This window comes from Miscanthus floridulus, chromosome 9 (assembly GCF_019320115.1).
Source record: "Miscanthus floridulus cultivar M001 chromosome 9, ASM1932011v1, whole genome shotgun sequence".
Lineage (NCBI taxonomy): Eukaryota > Viridiplantae > Streptophyta > Magnoliopsida > Poales > Poaceae > Miscanthus > Miscanthus floridulus.
In genome coordinates, this window is record NC_089588.1 from 121,762,441 (window position 1) to 121,781,884 (window position 19,444).

The 19,444-nt window shown below is 50.7% G+C and overlaps 2 protein-coding genes across 3 annotated transcripts; both read right to left on the reverse strand.

Annotated features, from left to right (window-relative positions):
- Positions 1-2,024: 2,024 nt before the first annotated feature.
- On the reverse strand, positions 2,025-3,372 carry LOC136482815 (uncharacterized; the record flags this gene model as incomplete). The annotated part of the gene is made up of 2 exons (XM_066480008.1): positions 2,302-3,372; positions 2,025-2,234 (listed from the first exon to the last, which is right to left on the reverse strand). Coding segments are annotated over exons 1-2 (1,281 nt in total), but the record flags the coding sequence as incomplete, so codon positions are not given.
- A 13,426-nt stretch (positions 3,373-16,798) lies between these two features.
- Positions 16,799-19,415, reverse strand: LOC136482816 (putative disease resistance protein RGA3). Of its 2 annotated transcripts, XM_066480009.1 has the most exons (3): positions 19,117-19,415; positions 17,604-19,021; positions 16,799-17,189 (listed from the first exon to the last, which is right to left on the reverse strand). In XM_066480009.1, the coding sequence occupies exons 2-3, from the start codon at positions 18,422-18,424 to the stop codon at positions 17,090-17,092; spliced, it is 921 nt and encodes a 306-aa protein (XP_066336106.1). In that variant the 5' UTR covers positions 18,425-19,021; positions 19,117-19,415; the 3' UTR covers positions 16,799-17,089. The 2 variants fall into 2 exon arrangements, with proteins under 2 accessions (XP_066336106.1, XP_066336107.1); XM_066480010.1 differs by having other exon boundaries at positions 17,604-19,415.
- Between the last annotated feature and the right edge of the window lie 29 nt (positions 19,416-19,444).

A 19,444-nucleotide genomic window follows, 5' to 3' on the forward strand; every position in this document is an offset into this window, starting at 1 on the left:
TTTGATGAGTTTGCTATAGGTATGGGAATTAAAGTTTTAAATTCTTCTCTATATTATGCTCAAGCTAATGGTCAAGCTGAGGCTTCTAACAAAGGGATCATCAAACTCATTAAGCGCAAAATTGAAGAAAATCCTAGGAGGTGGCATACAGTATTAAATGAAGCCTTGTGGTCATATCGGATGTCATGTCATGGTGCAACCAAAGTAACGCCTTATCAGTTAGTATATGGACACGATGCAGTATTGCCTTGGGAAATTAAAGTTGGCTCTAGGCGAATACGTTCTCAAGATCAGCTGACAGCCGATGATTATAATACTCTTATGAAGGATGAGTTGGAAGATGTGGCGGGTCATCGGTTAAGGGCTTTAGTTAGCATCGAAGAAAATAAAAAAAGAGTAGCCAAATGGTATGACAAGAAGGTGAAGATAAAGGAGTTTGCCGATGGAGATCTAGTCTAGAAATTGGTTTTACCGATTGGGACTAAAAGTTCAAAGTTTGGAAAGTGGTCTCCTAACTGGGAAGGTCCATATCGGATAAATCAGTCTGTTCCTGGTAACACATATATTCTAGAAACCCTCGAAGGGGTTGTGTTTCCTAGAGCATTAAATGGAAAATATTTAAAGAAATATTACCCTAGTATCTGGATAGATGCATAAAAGTATAAGTGCCGATAACAGTCCTATCGGCTAGAATTATGCAACGATGTCAATGTCTCATAAAGTGCTGATACAATAAACAAGATTACAAGTTCAAAAAGGATTGGATAGCTAATATCGCACACAGGCGAATCTGCTCGGCTTCCTCCATTTCTTTGACATCGTCATCGGCAGTACCCTCCACAGGCTTGAGTTTTTTCTTCATGGCCAAAGCTTTGCGAGCTTGCATATCTCTTTCTTGCTGAAGGGTTTTGATGGCATTGGGTAGCTGGCTTTCTTCTTGTTGAGCATGAGTTAAGGCTGCATCGATTTCCTTCAATTCAGCCAATAGAGCCGTCTTCCTTGCTGATAAATCCAAGATTTTCTGCTTAAGTTCAGCACCCGAAGTCTGCAAATTGCCGATGCCCTTGTGCTTTTCATCGGCAACGTGTTTCAGTTGTAGCATCTCTTCTTTGAGTTGAGCCTGAGCTGCTCTATCGGCAATACGTTCAGCAGCCCGTTGATATTGTAGTTGGCGACTTTCTAAATGGGTTGCTGGGAAGAGTACTTCTTCAACATCGGCAGGGACCTGGCCACGGATTGTTTTGAAAATTGCCTTTGCGGGGTCCGAGTCATCTACCAGTTGGGCGGTATCCTACTGTAGTAGGTTCAGGAGAGCTTCCAACCTGGACTTAGTTTCTGTCGATATTGTTCCCAATGCAAGGGAAGAACTTGTTTCCTCTCCCTCATCGTCAGAGATGTCAATAGCAAAGGAGAATAGGCTGTTTGGGGAGTCTTGTTCCTGAGAAAAAGGAAAGGAGGTCAGTTAAGGATAAGTATGAGTATTGTAAATCAGCTAGGTTCATCGGTTTACCTGTTTCAAGGCAATTTCCTGTGTTTGACTGGAAGAAACAACCTGGAGTGTGCCGTGTGAGGGGTCGGCTGAGCTTACCAATGGGATGTCCTCTATGACTTCATCAGTGGTTGGCTCTTGAGGCATGCTGACCGATGGCATTGGGGCAGATGTAGGGATTGGCGTGGACCTTTGGCGTTTTGGCTGTGCCTCGGCATCTGTTAAAGCTTTGCGCTTTGCTTGAGCATCGGCAACAATTGGCTGGGGGGCATCGGCACTTGTTGGTTGTGAAGCTTGGACGTCTGGTACGCTTGCCGATGTACCCAATTGTTGCTGCAAAACAAGTGTAAGGTATGATACTTAACTGATAAAATGAGAAGTCAAGAGAATACCTCTGAAGGTTTGTCAAAAGAAGTGGTGCTTGATATCGGAGGAATTGCCGATGACGATCCAGTAGCAGCTCTTACCCCCTGATGATTAATGTTAATATAGTTTGTAATCGGTATAAGTAGAAATAAACAAGGATTGTTACCTTGAATGCCTTGACCAAGGTTGTAGCAGCAGCCGATGGAGTGGCCCTAGCTGTAGCCAATTTGGATTTAGAGGTGATGGTCTTGGTGCGGATCTTCTGGTGGGTCAAAGCAGTTAAGGTGGGGGCGTTGTAGCCGATCGGTGATATCGGGGAAACAGGCTGAAGATTGAAGGGTTTCCCACTTTTGCTCACCGATGGTGCTGGGTTGTTAACCTGTCATAAGAAAGTCAGTTACTGACATATGTAGGGAAAAAGCCAAAAGGAGTTAAAAGAAACTTACTGCGTTGTCAGGGATGGCATATTCAGGGTCGATCATGTGCCGATATGTGTGAGCAAAAGTTGCAAACAGTTGTTCCTTCCACTCTCGCCACCATTGCTTGTATGACTCGGTGATGAAGGATATTGGCGTCCAGGTGGATATATCGACATCTGTGGTATCGGCATCGGGGGAGAGTTGTACTACCTTGTTCCAATCTGTTCCACAGGTGATTGTTTCCCTGGGTTTGATCACATCGGCAAAGCAAAGTTTGATTGGCAGTTGCCCAAAAGCCAATTGACGGGATACTGCCGATGGGTTGTAAAATTCATACGAAATGTTGGTGTTTTTCCCGCTACCAAATGTATTTACTGGAATTGCCCTGGGAGTAATGATGGCCATCATGAGTTCCTTATCTTGATTCAGGGTGTCATCAGCAAAGTTGAAAAGTAGGGGAAATCTGTTTTCCTCGTCAATATAAGGTACCCAGGCCCTATGATCACGAGAAAGACCATTGTAGAAGTTTTGGAAGAATCTGCCGATCTGGTCTTCATTGGCCTCTGTTCTAGGAAGGACAATTATGGCTTCACCAAAGTTGTGGGGTGAGCGTGTTGCCGATTCATCATCCCCAAGCACATGGTCTTCAGCAATTTCTCGTGGGAATTGTTGGGCAAAAAAGTCCCATTGCAAACGTTTGTGCATATGGGCATTCAGCCACATGTTGATAAACCACCACGGGCCTTCTAGGTTGCCGATGGGTTCGCCAAGCAGAAGTTTCTGAGACACTTGATGAAGAAGATGATAAGTGGAGCTCAGAAGGTATCGGCCAAGAGGAAACCTTACACCATTAGCCAAAAGTTCAGCTGCGGGGAGGAAGGCGTTGGTTGGCCCTACTGATCGACCACAAAAGATAAATTTTTCTAACCACATATTCAAGAATGTGGCATGTTCCCTCTGGTTAGGTGTCCCAGTCTTCTGGTATTCTTGAATGTATCCCGTCCAACCGCCGATGTTGCGGGTATTCACCCTATATTCAGATTTTCTACCATAAATGGAGCCTTCATCGGCGGTTGAGATATCCAAGCCAGTAAGCATGTGGACATCGGCAAGTGTAGGAGTAGCTGGGCCATGTCCAAACATAAAAGTGTTTGTTGTGTCTGACCAGAAGTAAGCAGCTGCAATCATCATCGATTCATTTTTCTGCATATCGGCAATAGATAACCTAATGCATTGGTCTAATTTCCGTTCTGCCCAGTATACTTGCATCGATCTATTAACCCTCAAGTACCAATCTTTCCACCCTTTGGTGGTTTTGGGCCAAGATCGGAATGTGTCTTTCCATAAATTCAGAGAGAAATTTTGGGCTCTAAAGGGGATTCTATTAACTTCTGCATTAATCAGATCGGTTGGATCTGGGTTGCCCATTGGTCCCAGGCATTGGACATGCGGCTGATCGGTTGGAATAATTAGTTTGTTGCGCAGTTCCTAAAGTTTAAAGGATCCGGAGAGCAAAAGAAAGGAAAAATCACCAACTGTATAGACTTGCAAAAACTAGGGGAATCAAAGTAAAAGGTAGTGGAAGTGAAGCGAACCGCGGGGACGTCGAAGTTAATTGCCATTATCTTGAGGAAGATGAGGGCACGAGCCGGAGACTTGAGGTACCGCTGGAGAAGGGTTCTTGTTGGTTGAGGTCGTGCAGTGGTTCATCGGAGTCGCCGCCGGAAAGAGAAAATGTCAACAATTGGAGTCTGAGGGTAGAAGACGAGTGTTCTGGAGGAGTCTATTTATAAGCCGCTTGGAGTAGGGGTATTTTGGACTTATCTCTATGCCGTGCGCATGTAGGTCGAAGTGGTTCAGATGGATATGGTAACTGTTCGCACAATAATCAGGGGATTGTACAGATGGGTTGATGGTAAGTAATCATGATTTGGAAGAAATATCGGTACAGGATATTTTAATTCTGAAAATGACAGCATTATTATGTTAAGATCTTGCCGATGGGTTATTGTTTCGGTATCTTAACCATAATCAAGGCAAGAGTGGTTGGCGATTGTGCGATATTTACTGAAGTGCGTGAATCAGGATTAGATTGGATTTGATAACAGATCAGGTTTTGGCTTGGAGAATGAGTTACAGTAATCTGGAGTAAATTTCGGAGCATTAATGGTTTTATACTCCGAAATTGGGGGGCATGTGTTGACACCGTTTTTTGCACGTGTCAAAATGATTGGAGTGGACTAATCGGCAAGAGGAAAATTACTGTATACTTTGATAGCTGATGAAAGCCAGCTTGTAAAGATGGTTGCCGATAGATGGTGGTGGTCGATGGAGATGTTGATTTAGACTCGGGCGTTGCCGATGAGGTTGAAGGTGTCATTGTCAATGCCGATGAGGGAAGACTTGAGGGCTACTGCCGATCAAAATAAGGAGTATGTTGATGAGGGAAGACTTGAAGACTATTGCCGATGAAACAGGGGGTATGCCGATGGGAAGAAGGACGGTGAGATTTCCATCGTAATTGAGGCGGACAGGGAAATAGATAGGAGTTGATTTCCTTTTTTATATTTGTTAGGGTATGATTCATGTAAGAGTCACGTGTTTCCTTAGATATAGGCTTGGTGTCCTAGTCGTGTTTGGTTGTATCTCTTTAGATCAGGGTATAAATATGGAGTGAAGGGCAATGTAAAGATATATCAATCAATATCAAAACCAATTTTTACTCTTATTTACATCTATTTACTTTTCGGCGACTTCGTCAATTTGCATTATTTTCTCTTTACGAGTTCTCATTGATTCGGCGAGCTGCATCGCTTTAGTGCGACCTTCGGCGATTCTCGAGTTCCGCGTGAGTACCTCTTGGCCGTGACTTCCGGGCGTATCGCTGTTGTTAGGACCAAAGTGCTCGTATCTTCATCCTTGTCGATTAACAGGTCAAATCGACTGGCACGCCTAGGATATCGATTCGGGTATTAGCCCTTTGTGTTTGCAGATCCACTTTTGCATCAACAGTCCTTGATGCCCTGAAGGTGGTGGAGCCGGTGGAGACCAGCCCGCTCGCGGCTCGTGCCGCAGGTATCACAGCTCGGGTGGGCCAGCTTGAGGAGAGTGCTTTTCATGCCAGGATCACCCAGGCCTTCACCATCGCCCATGCTCATTATGAGAAGGAGATCAATCAGAAGGTGATGAGCGAAGGTTTCCCGTCTACCTATGAGGATGAGGAGCTGGAGGCAATTGAGAAGATGGTTGCTCCCCTTGCGAAAAAACTGGCGGATAATCTGAAAGAAATGGTTCTCCCTTCGCGGAAGTAGTTAGTCGAATAATTTTGAGAACAACTTATATGTAATATGTGAACAAGTGTCGGTATTTTCGAGTCTGGACGCAGTTTCGTGATTTTGCTTCGTAATTTTGTTTTGTTTGATTTTTTGCGATCTTACCAATCTGTAACCCCGAAACTTGCCGCTGGTCTTGATGCGAGGAGATTGTTTCGAAAGAAGGAAGGGAGGTAGCCGTACCTTAACCAGCCCCCAAGTAAGGTTCGACCCCCTGCATTTGCTGGGGTCGGGGGTTACTGGAGACCGGAACGTTCAGATGGAATCCCATTCCATGGTTTTGGTGATAGGGTCGGCGAAGTCCTTGGATGGCATTGCAATATTCCCTGCCCTATCTTCCAATAGAAATCCCTAACTGGGGACTCTATGGGCTCAGCAAGGTAGGGCCTTCAAACCTGTGTCCCTGTATTGATTGGCTCGAGCCCCCGGGCCTTGTCAGGGTCTGATAGGGGTCAGCCGTAATTTGTGTGTTACCCCGTCCTCGATTTTTGCAATCGGAGGGGCTGAGTAAATGACACTTGCCTCAACGGCTCGAGTATCGCGCTCAACGAGCTCGCTAATGGGTACGTTCGTGTGGAATCCAGGTCCATCATTTGCTAATGGGGTCGGCAGAGCCCTCTGGTGGCACTCCACAACTTCTTAACCCACCTCCCGGTAGATGCCCGAGCCGTTCGATAGGCTCAGGCGGCCCGATGGCCTCTCCTCGATGGAGATTCTGTGGGTTTGGCTTGGGGTTAGAATCGAACGAGAAAAGGTTGAGACGTCCCTGTCCGCTTCTGAGCGAGGTTGGGCAGGGCCGCTGGGGCTCGTCTTAGTTATTTCTCCCTAGCTCTGTTCGGCATGAGGCGGCCTCGAGCCCTTCGCGGGCCGGCCTTCGAACCTCGGCCTGTTGCCACCTATATCGAATGAGGCGACGGCCGTTTTGCGACACGAAGCGTTGGGATGTAATGTTTTGCATATGTAATGCTTGAATGTATAATTTAATCAAAATAAAGGCGGGGTCAGTAACGTTACCTTGGTGGCATGAGTGACGGAAAAGTTCCTACCAAATGTGTTCGTGCGGGGTTCGGGCCCTGATGTTTGCGATGAGGTTGGAGTAACCTGCATAAGAATCGCTATTCTTTGTTTTTTGTATCTCGGTGGCGGTCCGAGCCGTTCGATTGACTTGGGCAACCTGACAACTTCTCCTTTGGGGGAGATTCTATTGGCAGACCCCTCCGAACCCTTCTTGAGAAGGCAGATGTCGAAGCTGGAGACGCGGGGGGCGTTCAGTATGATTATTCTAGTGAACAGAAACACCGTAGCTGTCGGGGCGTAGGGTCTACTAGTTCGTCCAGTTTTACTCAAAGTTCTATGCCCATATTCCGTGCCCCTGGTTTCAAGCGTACGGAGGGGTCGGGTGAAGAGGATGTCTAGACTGGTAGACATCCTCGGTAGCCCCTGAGTGATGTTCGTGTCCCCGCCGTTTGATAGGGTCGGAAGTTCGGTAATAAATTTTTAACGCGTAAAGTAAGAAGGCAGAGATGCTTTTCTTTGGACGTTCGTTCGTCATCTCTCCTAGGCCACATGGTCGACCCAGGAGAGCCGTTGGGCTCCCCTTTATAGAGGTCCTGTTGTCGGATCGTTGCGTGGTCCTGCATGGGGAGGCGAAGGGTCGTCTGCCCATGTGGGCGCCTTAATTGCCGCATCCAGAGCGGGTCAGTGGTTACCTGGGCAGTGTCCAGTTTGACTAGGGGGGACACCTCGTCGACCGGGGCGCGTCCCGTCAGTTCCGGTGCGTCCCCTCAGGTGTCTATCAGCATTGATTCCGTATTTAAGGAGGGGAAGGGAGAGGGTTTTTCGTCCAACCTTTCACCTTTCCCACCTCTTCTTCTGCCTCTGAGCCGCTACCTCTCCTTCTCCCTTTCCGCCGAATGCGTCCGTGCGTTGCGGCGGTTCCTGAGTGAGGAAGAGTAATGCCAGAGAGATAGAAAACTCACAAATCCGCTCATGAATCTAGAGCGTGATGTCGAGCCGGAGGTCATCCAACGTAGATGAGATTGTGCATGACGCCCTTGCTGAGGAGTCGCTGCTGCCGAAGGAGAAGGAGCGCTGGCAGGCGCCGTACGTTGTCGACTTTGCCGTCGTTTGCTGTGTTCCTCCCTTGGCGAGAGGCGTTTCTTGCTCTGACACCGTTGTCAGGGTTGTGACTGGCGACGATGGCGTAGTCCCCGGATGCCCTGGCGGTGGCATCACTGTTGGGGTTGAGGCTGGTGACGATGGCATAGTCCCCGGATGCCCTGGCGGAGGCGTCGCTGTTGGGGTTGCGGCTGACGACGATGGCATAGTCCGTGGACGCCCTAGCAGAGGCATTGCAGATGACGGCGCCTTTGAGGATCCCATGAAGCGGCGGGATGTTGTCGATGGAGAGTGTGGCGCGGTGGCCGCAGTAGACGAGCTGGCCCGTGTATACGCCCCGGGCATCGCCGATGGAGAGCGTGGTGCGGCGGCCGCAGTAGACGAGCTGGCCCATGTACATGCCCTGGGCGTCGCCGATGGAGAGTGTGGCGCTGCGACCGCATCAGTACTTTAGTAAAGCTAAGAAGAGACTGTAATTGAATAAGTTTATGGGGAAGCCCCCGAGTAAACAGTCCTCTAAATTTATAAGTATATTAGTCCTTTTTGTAATGAAATCACTTTGTAAGTGGCAAATTTGTGCAAAAAATGAACAAATTTTCATCTTTTGCTTATGGCAAGCAATCTTTTTATCTTTCCCTTTTTTGTAGAAACGGTTTTAGTGCCCTCCGGCCCTTCTCATGGTCTAAGTCGTAAGAAACTAGGAATGTGGGCGAACTAATTCTAATTGAGCTAGTGAGCAAAGAGGTTGCAGCCGCTAGGGCGTGGGTCTCCCGCAGTCCTACCAGTTGTATTCAGAATTTGTTCCCAAAATCTTAGCCCTTAGGACTTGTTTATGAGAAGAATGGAAAAATTAGAGAATGTTTGCAAATATATAACACAGGAGGTTTTTGCAAGCGTAATATTTGTATTACTCATTTCAGCCCCCGAGTGAGGTGTGACCCCTCGCGATTTGCAGGGGTCGAAAGTCACTAAGGATCGAGGTTTCGTAATGACAAAAACTGATAAGGAAGAGTATATGGTTATTTTAAGGGTAAAAACGACATAGCTACTCAATGTTCTAGGCGTTGGTGAGGACCTCGCCGTTGATGGTTTTCAACCTGTAGGCGCCCGGGTGAAGTACTTCCACGACAACGTAGGGCCCTTCCCAGGGCGGGGAGAGTTTGTGGCGATCCTTGTTGCTCTGCACAAGGCAGAGGACGAGGTCCCCGACGTTGAAGGATCGACCCCGTACCCGTCGGCTGTGGTACCGTCGCAACGCCTACTGGTACTTAGCTGAACGGAGGAGGGCGATGTCGTAGGCTTCATCTAGCTGGTCCATGGTGTCTTGGTAAGATGCCTCGGCCCTCTGTTCATCGTATGCTCTGATTCTTGGTGCTCCATAGTCGAGGTCCGTTGGGAGAACGGCCTTGGAACCGTAGACCATGAAGAAAGGTGTGTAGCCGGTGGTCCGGCTAGGAGTTGTCCTTAGGCTCCAGAGCACGGCCAGGAGCTCAGCGAGCTAGCGCGCACTGAACTTGTTCAACCGGTTGAAAATTCTAGGTTTGAGGCCTTGAAGGAGCATGCCGTTTGCGTGCTCGACCTGCCTGTTCGTCCGGGGGTGTGCGACGGCTGCCTAATCGATCCGGATGTGTTGTTCATCACAGAATCGAACGAATTTCCTACCGGTGAACTACGTGCCATTGTCTGTGATGATGGAGTTCGGTACTTCAAAGCAATGGATGATGTCGAGGAAGAATAGCACAGCTTGCTCGGATTTGATCGTGGATATTGGTCGAGCTTCAATCCATTTTGTAAACTTGTCTATGGTGACAAGCAGGTGGGTGAAGCCCCCGGGTGCCTTTTTGAGTGGCCCAACCAGGTCGAGCCCCCAGACCACGAAGGTCCACATGATGGGGATCATCTGGAGTGCCTGGGCCGGGAGGTGTGTTTGCCGAGCATAGTACTGACACCCTTCGTAGGTGCGTACAATTTGCTCAGCATCGGCTACTGCGGTGGGCCAGTAAAAGCCTTGTCGGAATGCATTTCCAACCAAGGTTCTTGGTGCGGCATGATGACCGTAGATTCCACCATGGATGTCGCCCAGCAGGAGCTTCCCCTGTTCGCCAGGGATACAGAGTTGTAGAATACCGATGTGACTCCGTTTGTAGAGTTCGCCCTCTACAAGAACGAAGGACTTGGCGTGTCGCGTGAGCCGTCAGGCTTCCATCTTGTCTGCTGGTAGTATGTCATGGAGGAGGTAGTAGAGGTAAAGCGTTCTCCAGTCATCGGGAGGGTCAAACTCCACTGCTGGGTCCTCTTCAAGCTCCATAAGCTCAGGGTCGGGTGGAGCAGTTGGCGGATCGGCCCCTGGGGTCAGACTAGATGGGCCATCGTCGGCTTGTTCTGACCCTGTGTAGCATACCGAGGGTTTGTGTTGATCGCTGGCAAAGACGCCTGTCGGGACTGGCTCTCGGTCGGACGCTGCTTTCACGAGCGTGTCGGCTGCTTCGTTGAGGCGCCTTGGGATGTGATTGAGTTTGAGGCCGTCGAATCTGTCCTCCAGCCGTCGGACTTCTTGATAGTATGCCTCCATCTTGGCGTCATGGCAGCATGACTCCTTCATGACCTAGTTGACGACCAGCTGAGAGTCGCCCCTAACATCGAGGCATCAAATGCCCAGCTCAATGGCAATTCGTAGGCCGTTGATGAGTGCTTCGTATTCTGCAGTATTGTTTGATGAGGGGAAATGGAGCTGAACCATGTACCTCATGTGGACCTCGAGGGGGGATACAAAAACTAGTCCTGCGCCGGCGCCCTTCTTCATTAGCGATCCATCGAAGTACATTGTCCAGTACTCTTGATCGACGACTGCTGGTGGCATCTAGACCTCGGTCCACTCCGCGATGAAGTCAGCCAGTACCTGAGATTTGATCGCTGTTCGGGAGGCATAAGAAATGCCCTGATCCATCAGCTCGAGCACCCACTTTGCGGTTCTTCTCGTAGCGTCATGGCTATGGATGACCTCATCGAGGGGGAACGATGTCACTATTGTTACAGGGTGTGATTCGAAGTAGTGGCGTAGCTTCCTCTTGGTGATGAGGATGGTGTAGAGGAGTTTTTGGATTTGGGAGTAGCGGGCTTTGGAGTCAGATAATACCTCGCTAATGAAATATACAGGGCACTGCACCTTGAAGGCGTGCCCCTCTTCCTCTCGCTCTACCACTAAGGCGGAGCTGACCACTTGGGTGGTGGCCGATATATACAGTAGGAGGGATTCTCCGTTGCATGGAGGAACTAGGACCGGAGGTTTAGTTAAAAATCACTTAACCATGTCAAGCACCTCCTGAGCCTCGAATGTCCACTCGAAGCAGTCAGATTTCTTTAGGAGTCAATAAAGGGGGAGTCCTCATTCACCGAGGTGCGAAATGAATCGGCTGAGGGCGGCCAGGCACCCTGTGATCCGCTGAACCCCCTTTATGCTTTGGATCAGGCCCATCCTTGTGATGGCTGATATCTTCTCTGGGTTGGCTTCGATGCCATGCTCGGAGACGATGAAGCCGAGCAGCATGCCCCTCGGGACCCCAAAAACGCATTTTTCGGGATTGAGTTTGATGCCGTTTGCCCAGAGTTTCGCAAAGGTTTGTTCAAGGTCGGCGACAAGGTGGTCAGCTCGTTTGGACTTGACTACGATGTCATCGACATAGGCCTCAACGGTTCGCCTGATGAGGTCTCCGAAACAATTGAACATACATCGCTGGTAAGTTGCCCCAACATTCTTCAGACCAAACGGCATTGAAATGTAGCAAAATGATCCGAAGGGGGTGATAAAAGATGTCGCGAGCTGGTCGGACTCTTTCATCACGATTTGGTGGTAGCCGGAGTATGCGTCAAGGAAGCAGAGGGTTTCACACCCTGAGGTGGAATCGACTATTTGGTCTATTCGTGGCAAAGGAAACGGATCCTTTGGACACGCTTTGTTGAGGCCGGTGTAATCGACACACATTCTCCATTTCTCGCTCTTTTTTCGCACAAGAATGGGATTTGCTAACCACTCTAGGTGGTATACTTCCTTAATGAATCCTGCGGCCAGCAGTTTGGCTATCTCCTCGCCGATGGCCCTGCGTTTCTCCTCGTTGAAGCGGCGCAGGCGTTGCTTCACCAGCTTGGAGCCCGGGTGAATTTTTAAGGTATGCTCGGTGACCTCCCTTGGGATGCCTGGCATATCCAAGGGTTTCCATGCAAAGATGTCTTTGTTATGCGGAGGAAGTCGACGAGCGCGCTTTCCTATTCGGAGGAGAGCGCGGTCCCGATACGGACTTTTTTGCCCTCGGAGTTGCTGGGGTCCAAGAGGACCTCCTTGGGTCCTTCCACCGATTCGAACGACCCGGACGACCTCTTCGCATCAGTTGCCCCTTCAACGACCTCCTCCCTAAGGGTGGCGAGCTCTTTGGAGGCGATGACTGTGGATGCATGTCCGCAGCATTCGACTTCGCACTCGTAAGCGCGCTGGAAGGAGGTGCCGATGGTGATGACCCCGCGGGGCCCAGCATCTTCAGCTTAAGGTATGTATAATTGGGGACGGCCATGAACTTTGCGTAGCATGGTCGTCCCAGGATGGCGTGGAAAGTCCCCGGGAACCCCACTACGTCGAAGGTGAGGGTCTCAGTCCGGTAATTGGACCGATCCCCGAAAGTGACGGGCAGATCGATCTGCCCCAGTGGCACGGCTTGCCTACCAGGCACGACGCCATGGAAAGGTGCTCGGATGGGACGGAGGTTTGTTCGGTCGATGCCCATCTCATCGAGCGTCTTGGCGTACATGATGTTGAGGCCGCTGCCTCCATCCATCAGTACTTTCGTGAGCCGCTTTGGGCCGACGATCGGATCGACGACAAGTGGGTACCTTCCTGGGTGTGGGACGACATCCGGATGGTCGGTCCGGTCGAAGGTTATGGTGGATTCCAACCACCAGAGGAAGGTAGGCGTGGTCGGTCCGGCTGTATAGACCTCGCGGCGCGTGACCTTGGAGTCGTAGGCCGTTGATCCTCCGAAGATCATGAGGGTGCTGGTCGGCGTTGGGAAGGCGTCGTCCTTCTCCTCTGCGTCGTCTATGGCGGGAACATGTTCCTTCCCCTGCTCCCCTTTGTTAAGGCCCCCGGACAAGTATTTGCGCATGAGGCCGCAATCCTTGTATAGATGCTTGGCCGGGAAGGCGTGGTTTGGGCATGGCCCCTCGAGCATTTTCTCGAAGTGGTTCAGAGTGCCCTCCATGGGCTTCCGGCCACCTTTGCGGTCGGCGGCGACCACGAGCGAGTTGTCGCGCCGTTGCTTCTTACTTTTCCTTTTGGCGGGACGATTGGAGGCGCCTTCGCTGGCGTCCTCGTCCCGCCTCGTCTTTCCGTCGGAGCGATCGAAGATGGCTCCGACCGCCTCCTCTCCAGAGGCATGACTGGTGGCGATGTCCAGGAGTTCCTTGGTAGTCCGTGGGCCCCTGCGTCCTAGCTTGTGGACCAGGGATTCGTAGGTTGTCCCGGATAGGAAGGCTCCTATCATGTCGGTGTCGGCGACATTAGGGAGCTCGTTGCACTACCAAGAGAAGCGCCGGATGTACCCGCGGAGGGTTTCATCGGCCTTCTGGCGGCAGTTCTTGAGGTCCCATGGGTTTCCAGGGCGTTTGTACATGCCCTGGAAGTTGCCCACGAAGATCTCCGTCAGATCCGCCCAACTTTGAATGGCGTTGGACGGTAAGTGCTCCAGCCATGCTCGCGCCGAATCGGCCAAGAACAGCGGGAGATTGCGAATAATGAAATCATCATCACTCGCTCCACCGGCCTGACATGCAAGCCGATAGTCTTCGAGCCAAAGCCTGGGATTTGTTTCGCTAGAATATTTAGGGATGTTGGTAGGCGGTCAATACCTTAGGGGGAACGCAGCGTTGAGGATGTGTCGACCGAAGGCCTGAGGACCTGGCAGGCTAGGGCTCGGGCTTCGGTCCTCATTGCTGTCGTAGCGTCCGCCACGCCGGGGATGGTAGCCGTAGCGTGCTGCTTCTCCATCGTCACCGTGGGCGCGTTTTTGAGCATCGATGATGCTGCGTACGTCGTGGCCATGGCCGAGGCATTGATGCACTGGGACGACGGAGGGCTGCCTGCCGCCTGGCGGTGTTTGGTGAACGGACGTGTCCCTGGTGGGACGCACTGAGGGCGTGCACCGGCTGGTGTCGGGTTCGCGTTGTCGAGACAACAAACTTTCCGCCTGCTGCGCCGCCGCACGCTCAAGCAACGTGCGAATCTCCCTGTGGGCCCGGCGATCCTCAGACATCGCGGCCTTTGGGAGGCCGTGAAGCAAGGCCATTGCGGCGGTGATGTTCTGGCTTGCCCGAGCGAAGTGAGGGAGAGTCCCATCATCAGTGAGGATCCTCCGATGCACATCACGGGCTGAGGCGCATGCGTGCCCACCATCTCCGCGACGCTTGATCTCCTCCTCGATGTTTCGGTACTCCCGGACAAGCTGTTGTCCGGTGTCATCGATCTCCAGCTTTCGTGCTCTTAGTTGCTCCATCCTTACGTGAGATGGAGCCACCGTCTCCACCTCGATCCTAGCGTCGAGGTTGCCTGTTGGGGTTGTCTCCTCTCCGGAGACGCTTTGGACGTGCCCCTCGGGGGTTTGCGTCATGAAGCATTCCCGGGAAGGGTGATGGCTCCCCTTGCTGGAGTCAGAGCTGGAGGACGACTCTGGTTCCTCTGCGAGGAGCCCATAGAGTGTCTCTGGATCGTGTTCGATTACCCCCATGAACTCGCTATCCGTAGGCAGCTGAACCATGCGTAGAGCTAGAAGGTGGCCAGCGGTCGCCGCGACGTTGCGGAGACCGAATGAAAACGCTGTCGGGGCGCTTCGTACGGGGCCTTTCGGAAAAAGGGTGATGCTGCGCGAGGGCTCCCTGGATAACTAGGGTCCAAGGGAGTCGCCCCGTGGGCCCTCAAGCCTCAGACGGCTGAGGTTGATGGAAGGGAGAGACTGTGCGGCCATGTGGGTCAGCGCCAGTTCTCCTTCTAGTGTGACGATAAAATCTAGGTCGCCGAAACGCACGTGTGCGCCCAGGGCCCAGCTGATTGCGTGGGTGGCCATCCGAAGCCTGATCTGGAACGCACAAGCCCCCTACCTGGCGTGCCAACTGTTGGTTTTTCGTACAAGCACCGGCAAGTAAATTTATAGTAATGCGCGTTAGGCTCGGATGGTGCGCTAAAGGACACAAGATTTATACTGGTTCGGGCCGAATGTCCCTACATCCAGTTTGTTGCTGCTCGTGTTATTAGCACCGTGAACGGTTCGTAGTAGGGGGTACAAATAATCGAGAGAGGGACTGGTCCCAAGTCTCTGATGGAAGGGTTGAAAGGAGGCCAAGAGCTTGATCGCAGCTTGACTGTGTGAGTGTTGTGTACTCTGTCGTCGAAGATCGGTCCCTTTGGTGGAGGAAACGCATCCCCTTTTATAGATGAAGGGGCTGGCTTTACAAGGGTGAGGGCTTTAGGATGCGTATTCTACCTAGTCTTGTGGCTCACGTCTACCCGGCCTGGTTCTTCATTCTGATGAGTGTGAAGGAAGATAAGCGTCTACAATACTGTCGATGCCTCTGTAGAATGTCAGGTTGGTTACAGAATGCTGCCCTGCGCAAGGTATGGGCTGCAATACAGTGGTTTTGACTTATGAGTCTCCCTCAGCCTTGCTCCGCACGCCTTCTGGTTCCTATGAGACTTCGTCGGAGCGCCGTGGTCAAGGTCTTTTGACTTGGTGGACCTGAGGGGTCGAGAAGCGGGCACAGCTCCCTTGGGTCCATAGCGTGGTGACAGAATATCCGTTGTTCGTGGAGATAGCAAATCCTTTTCTGGAGCGTAGCGGTTGTCGTATATCTTCGTCGGGTTTTGTGTCCCAGAGCTGAAGGCGGCGCCTACAACCCTACAGGACGAGGGTCACGCACCTGAAATACCTTTCGGGCTCTGCGGCGCCCGGAAGGGTCTAAAGCACCTGTCCCGTCATTCCCTGGCAGTACTTTTCCTGCCAGGGCGCAGGGTATGGTCCTTGGAGCCATGGTTGACCCGAACGTCTTGTCTTGCCCTATACCCATCACCATGAGGGAACGGGGAGAAGTTGTCAGGTAAGATGAAATCAGTCTTTAGATATCGAGTAGGGCGAGGCTCGTTCCTGGCTGTCGGGTGGAGCGGAGGCCAGTCCTTATCTCTTGGTCGAGACCGAGCCCGCCCCTCCGGGGTCGGGCGAGGCGGAGTCTATCCCTCAGCCCTCGGGCGAAACCGAGCCCGCCCCAAAGGCGTCGGGCGAGACGGAGACTAGCCCTGAGCCCTCGGGTGAGGCAGAGCTATCTCAAAGGTGTCGGGCGAGGCGGAGTCTATCCCTCAGCCCTCGGGCGAGACCGAGCTCGCCCCAAAGGCGTCGGGCGAGGCAGAACCAAATTCCTGTCATTCGAGCAAGAGATGTCATGGCGCCCTTATCCGTCCAGAAGTTTTTAACGCTCGGTGGTTATTGGTTCCACCTTCTGGGGTACCCCGGTATTATGTCCCTGACAGAACTATATTTTGATGAATGTGGCACATCTTGATCGTAATAACCAGATCTATCAAACATCGTTGTTTGTATAGGTGGAAACTTCTCCTTCGTAGTACCAAATAAAAAATTTAATCTCTTTTTGTCCAGGTTTGTTTCAAAAAGTACATGGCGGGCAGCACCAGGAAGTTATACAAACACACTCCTTCTCTGAAGCAGATAGTGCAACATCATGCATGAGGTCATGGATCTTCACAAAAGTTGTAGAACTATACCCAATACTTCTTTGCTCCTCATACTGGAAGAATGACCTTGAAACCATCTCATTGACAATCCGTTTACCCATGGTTTTAGCAGGTACATTGTTTTGATCTGAGATATAACCATTGGCCATCCATAGTTGGATAAGCTCTTCAACATCAATTTGATAATCCTTTGGATACATAGCACAAAAGGCAAAGCATTGCTTCATGTCAGTTTGCAAGTCATTATAGCTGAGCTTGAGTATAGGTAAAATCCCGGTCTCATCATCGCATATCCTGCTTCGATGTAATATTTCCTCCCATTCTTCCTTAGTGGTCTTGTTACACAATACAGACCCCGATACTTTGGCTGCCAATGGAGATCCAACACATCTCTCTGCAATCGGGCCAACCAACTTAACTAGCTCCTCTGGCTTAGTCTTCTGCAAACCTAAAGCTCTTGTTTCAATAATTTCATGTATGAATTTTCTGTCCAAAATTGCCACATCATGGTATTTATTTTTCCATGATGAGCTTTTAGCTACTGTACCCATGAATTCAGCTATTTCTTTATCACGAGTCGTCGTCAGTATGGCACTACCGACACCGCTTGATTAAGACATGCGTTCAACTTTCCCCATTTGTCAACATCCTTATTCCATACATCATCCAATACAAGAAGATACCTATTAGGAACATTTTTTTTGTTAGTACCTTTCTTTGTGCATGGCTCTAGATCAAGCATAGAGCCTATGTTGCAATGGAAGTTGTTATATAGACTGCAGACCTCTAGAAAAAAATTAGTTAGAGCTAATGCCATGTTTGGATGTGCGTGGGGTGGGGTGGCCATATAATGTTCTTGGTCAATAATTCAAGCTTCCATTTTGGAACCATGCTGTACTTTTATGGGATTGCATAGTTATAGAACACAGTAGTAAATATTTACAACCCACGCACAAACTTACTATGTTATCTAAATATTACATGGGGGTACACAATACATGACATGACGTACTGAGTGTTCAGCAAGAATAAATAAAACATAAAAGCATGATAGAAAGCGAAAGAATTGAGTTAGCAATAAGCTCTAGCAAGAATACCTCTTTCCTCTAAGATGTTCCTTAAGCTTGTTGAGTGCCTCCTCGAGGATTGTCTCTGACTCATTACATATCTTGTTGGCAAGATTACAGACATTGAAATCATCTGAGACACACACCCACTTTAGTAGCTGGAAATGCTCCTTGACCTGAGGGTCGTTGTAGATGAGTTGAGCGAGGGTGGTCTTGCCCAATCCTCCCATTCCAACGATGGGAAGAACTAAGAGATCACCACTGCTAGCTTGATGGCTGAGCAATACCTCAATAATTTTCTCCCTCTCCTTATCTCTAGATCTGCTAACAATATTTTCAGGGTCGGCGATAATGGAATCTGTCTGACGCCACTCCTTCCATGCTGGTGCCTCGGGCTGAAGCTTGTCGAATCCAAAATCTTTCATTTCCTCCACAAGGACCTTGATGGCCTCAACAATGCCGCTAAGCTTGTTTCCCATCCTGCAACAGAATGCGACACGGTTGTGAGTAGGGAAGAGTTTTACTCCAGCCATGCCGAGCTTGGTGATGTGCCCATTCTTCTTGGCTCGACGGCGGAGGGCCTCGTACTCGAACTCATCAAGGACGTCGTTCGCCTCGTACACCACCGTCTTGAGCGCCTCAAGCCATGGCTTTACTCCTCGTCGGCGAGACGCCTGCTTCTCGGCATTGGCAATGACGTCGAGGATGGCAGGCAGGTTGCGCTCAAGGATCTTGCGCTGCTTCTCCATGCCCTCCATCACGTTGTACCGGTCCAGGAGAGAGCTGGACACATTGTCCTTCAGCAGGGACACCAGCGGCCCAACCACCAGGCTGGCCGCTAGTTCAGCCATTGGAGCACTCAGCAGAGCTCTGGATCGAGAACGCGCGCTCAGAGGGAGAGGAGAGCGCGCGCAGGGGATGGGAACACAATGGCGTGGCGGCGTGGAGAAGACAGAAGAGAATGGTGGCTTTGGAGGAAAACAGAGTGATGGTGGCTTTCGAGGGAAACAGAGTGGGACTGGGGCATCGACTTCCTAGCTTTGCCCGTCAGCACTAACTAATACGGTACCATTACGGCTGGAAATCGAATGAATTCTTTCCCTGTCTCAGTATGTCTTTATATTTCCCTCTCATGAAGGCTGAGGCCGAAAATCGAATAAATTCTTTGTCTTTCTATCTCTCTTTCTGTCTCATGGAAATCAAATAAGTATACCAGCTGGGGATTTGGTCGACATCAGTTGTACAAGGAAGGCACCCCTGAAGAGTGAAGACTGAAACGGTGGTGCTGCATAAATAATAAAAGCTCCAGTATGCTTCCCTTATGTACATACAGAAACAAAGCAAAAAGCAAAAGCAATGTTCCTTCCTTCATGCCCACTCAAAGAACCTTTATCTCTTCCCGTTGAGAATTGAAACCGATGCATCACAAGAATGAGTCGAATCAACCACTGCAGGACAGGAGGCGATGCATTGAGGAAAGAAAGGGAAGAACCGATGCAAGACTTGGAGTCGACTCCTGGTGCATTAAAAAATGGATTTGCACCTGCTGGTTGCTGCTCTTCGAAGGCGGAGGCAGATCTCCGACCTCCGGGGCGCGGCCCAACGAGGCAGATCTCCGATCACCGGCTTGGTGTGGTGGCCACGAAGTAGGCCGTGGAGTTGCCGGCGGTGCCATGGAGCTCGGTGGCCGAGGTGGTGATGGCCGTGGATGTGGCGGTGGCAGCCATGGCCCATGGGCGTGGCCGGGGCTGGGGCGGCGCGGAGCTCTGTGGCCGAGGTGGCGCCGTTGGAGGCGGCGGCGCGGGGAATCTCCACTCGGCCGGGGATGCGCGGCAGCTTCAGTGCGTGACCTGGTTTTTTTATTTTTCATG

Excerpts from the sequence above, each read along its gene's own strand:
- LOC136482816 (XM_066480009.1), bottom strand. The coding sequence starts at position 18,424 with ATGGCTGAACTAGCGGCCAGCCTGGTGGTTGGGCCGCTGGTGTCCCTG. Across the intron at positions 17,190-17,603 it reads GAACATCTTAGAGGAAAGAG|GTATCTTCTTGTATTGGATG; the intron begins GTATTCTTGCTA and ends TGTTCCTAATAG.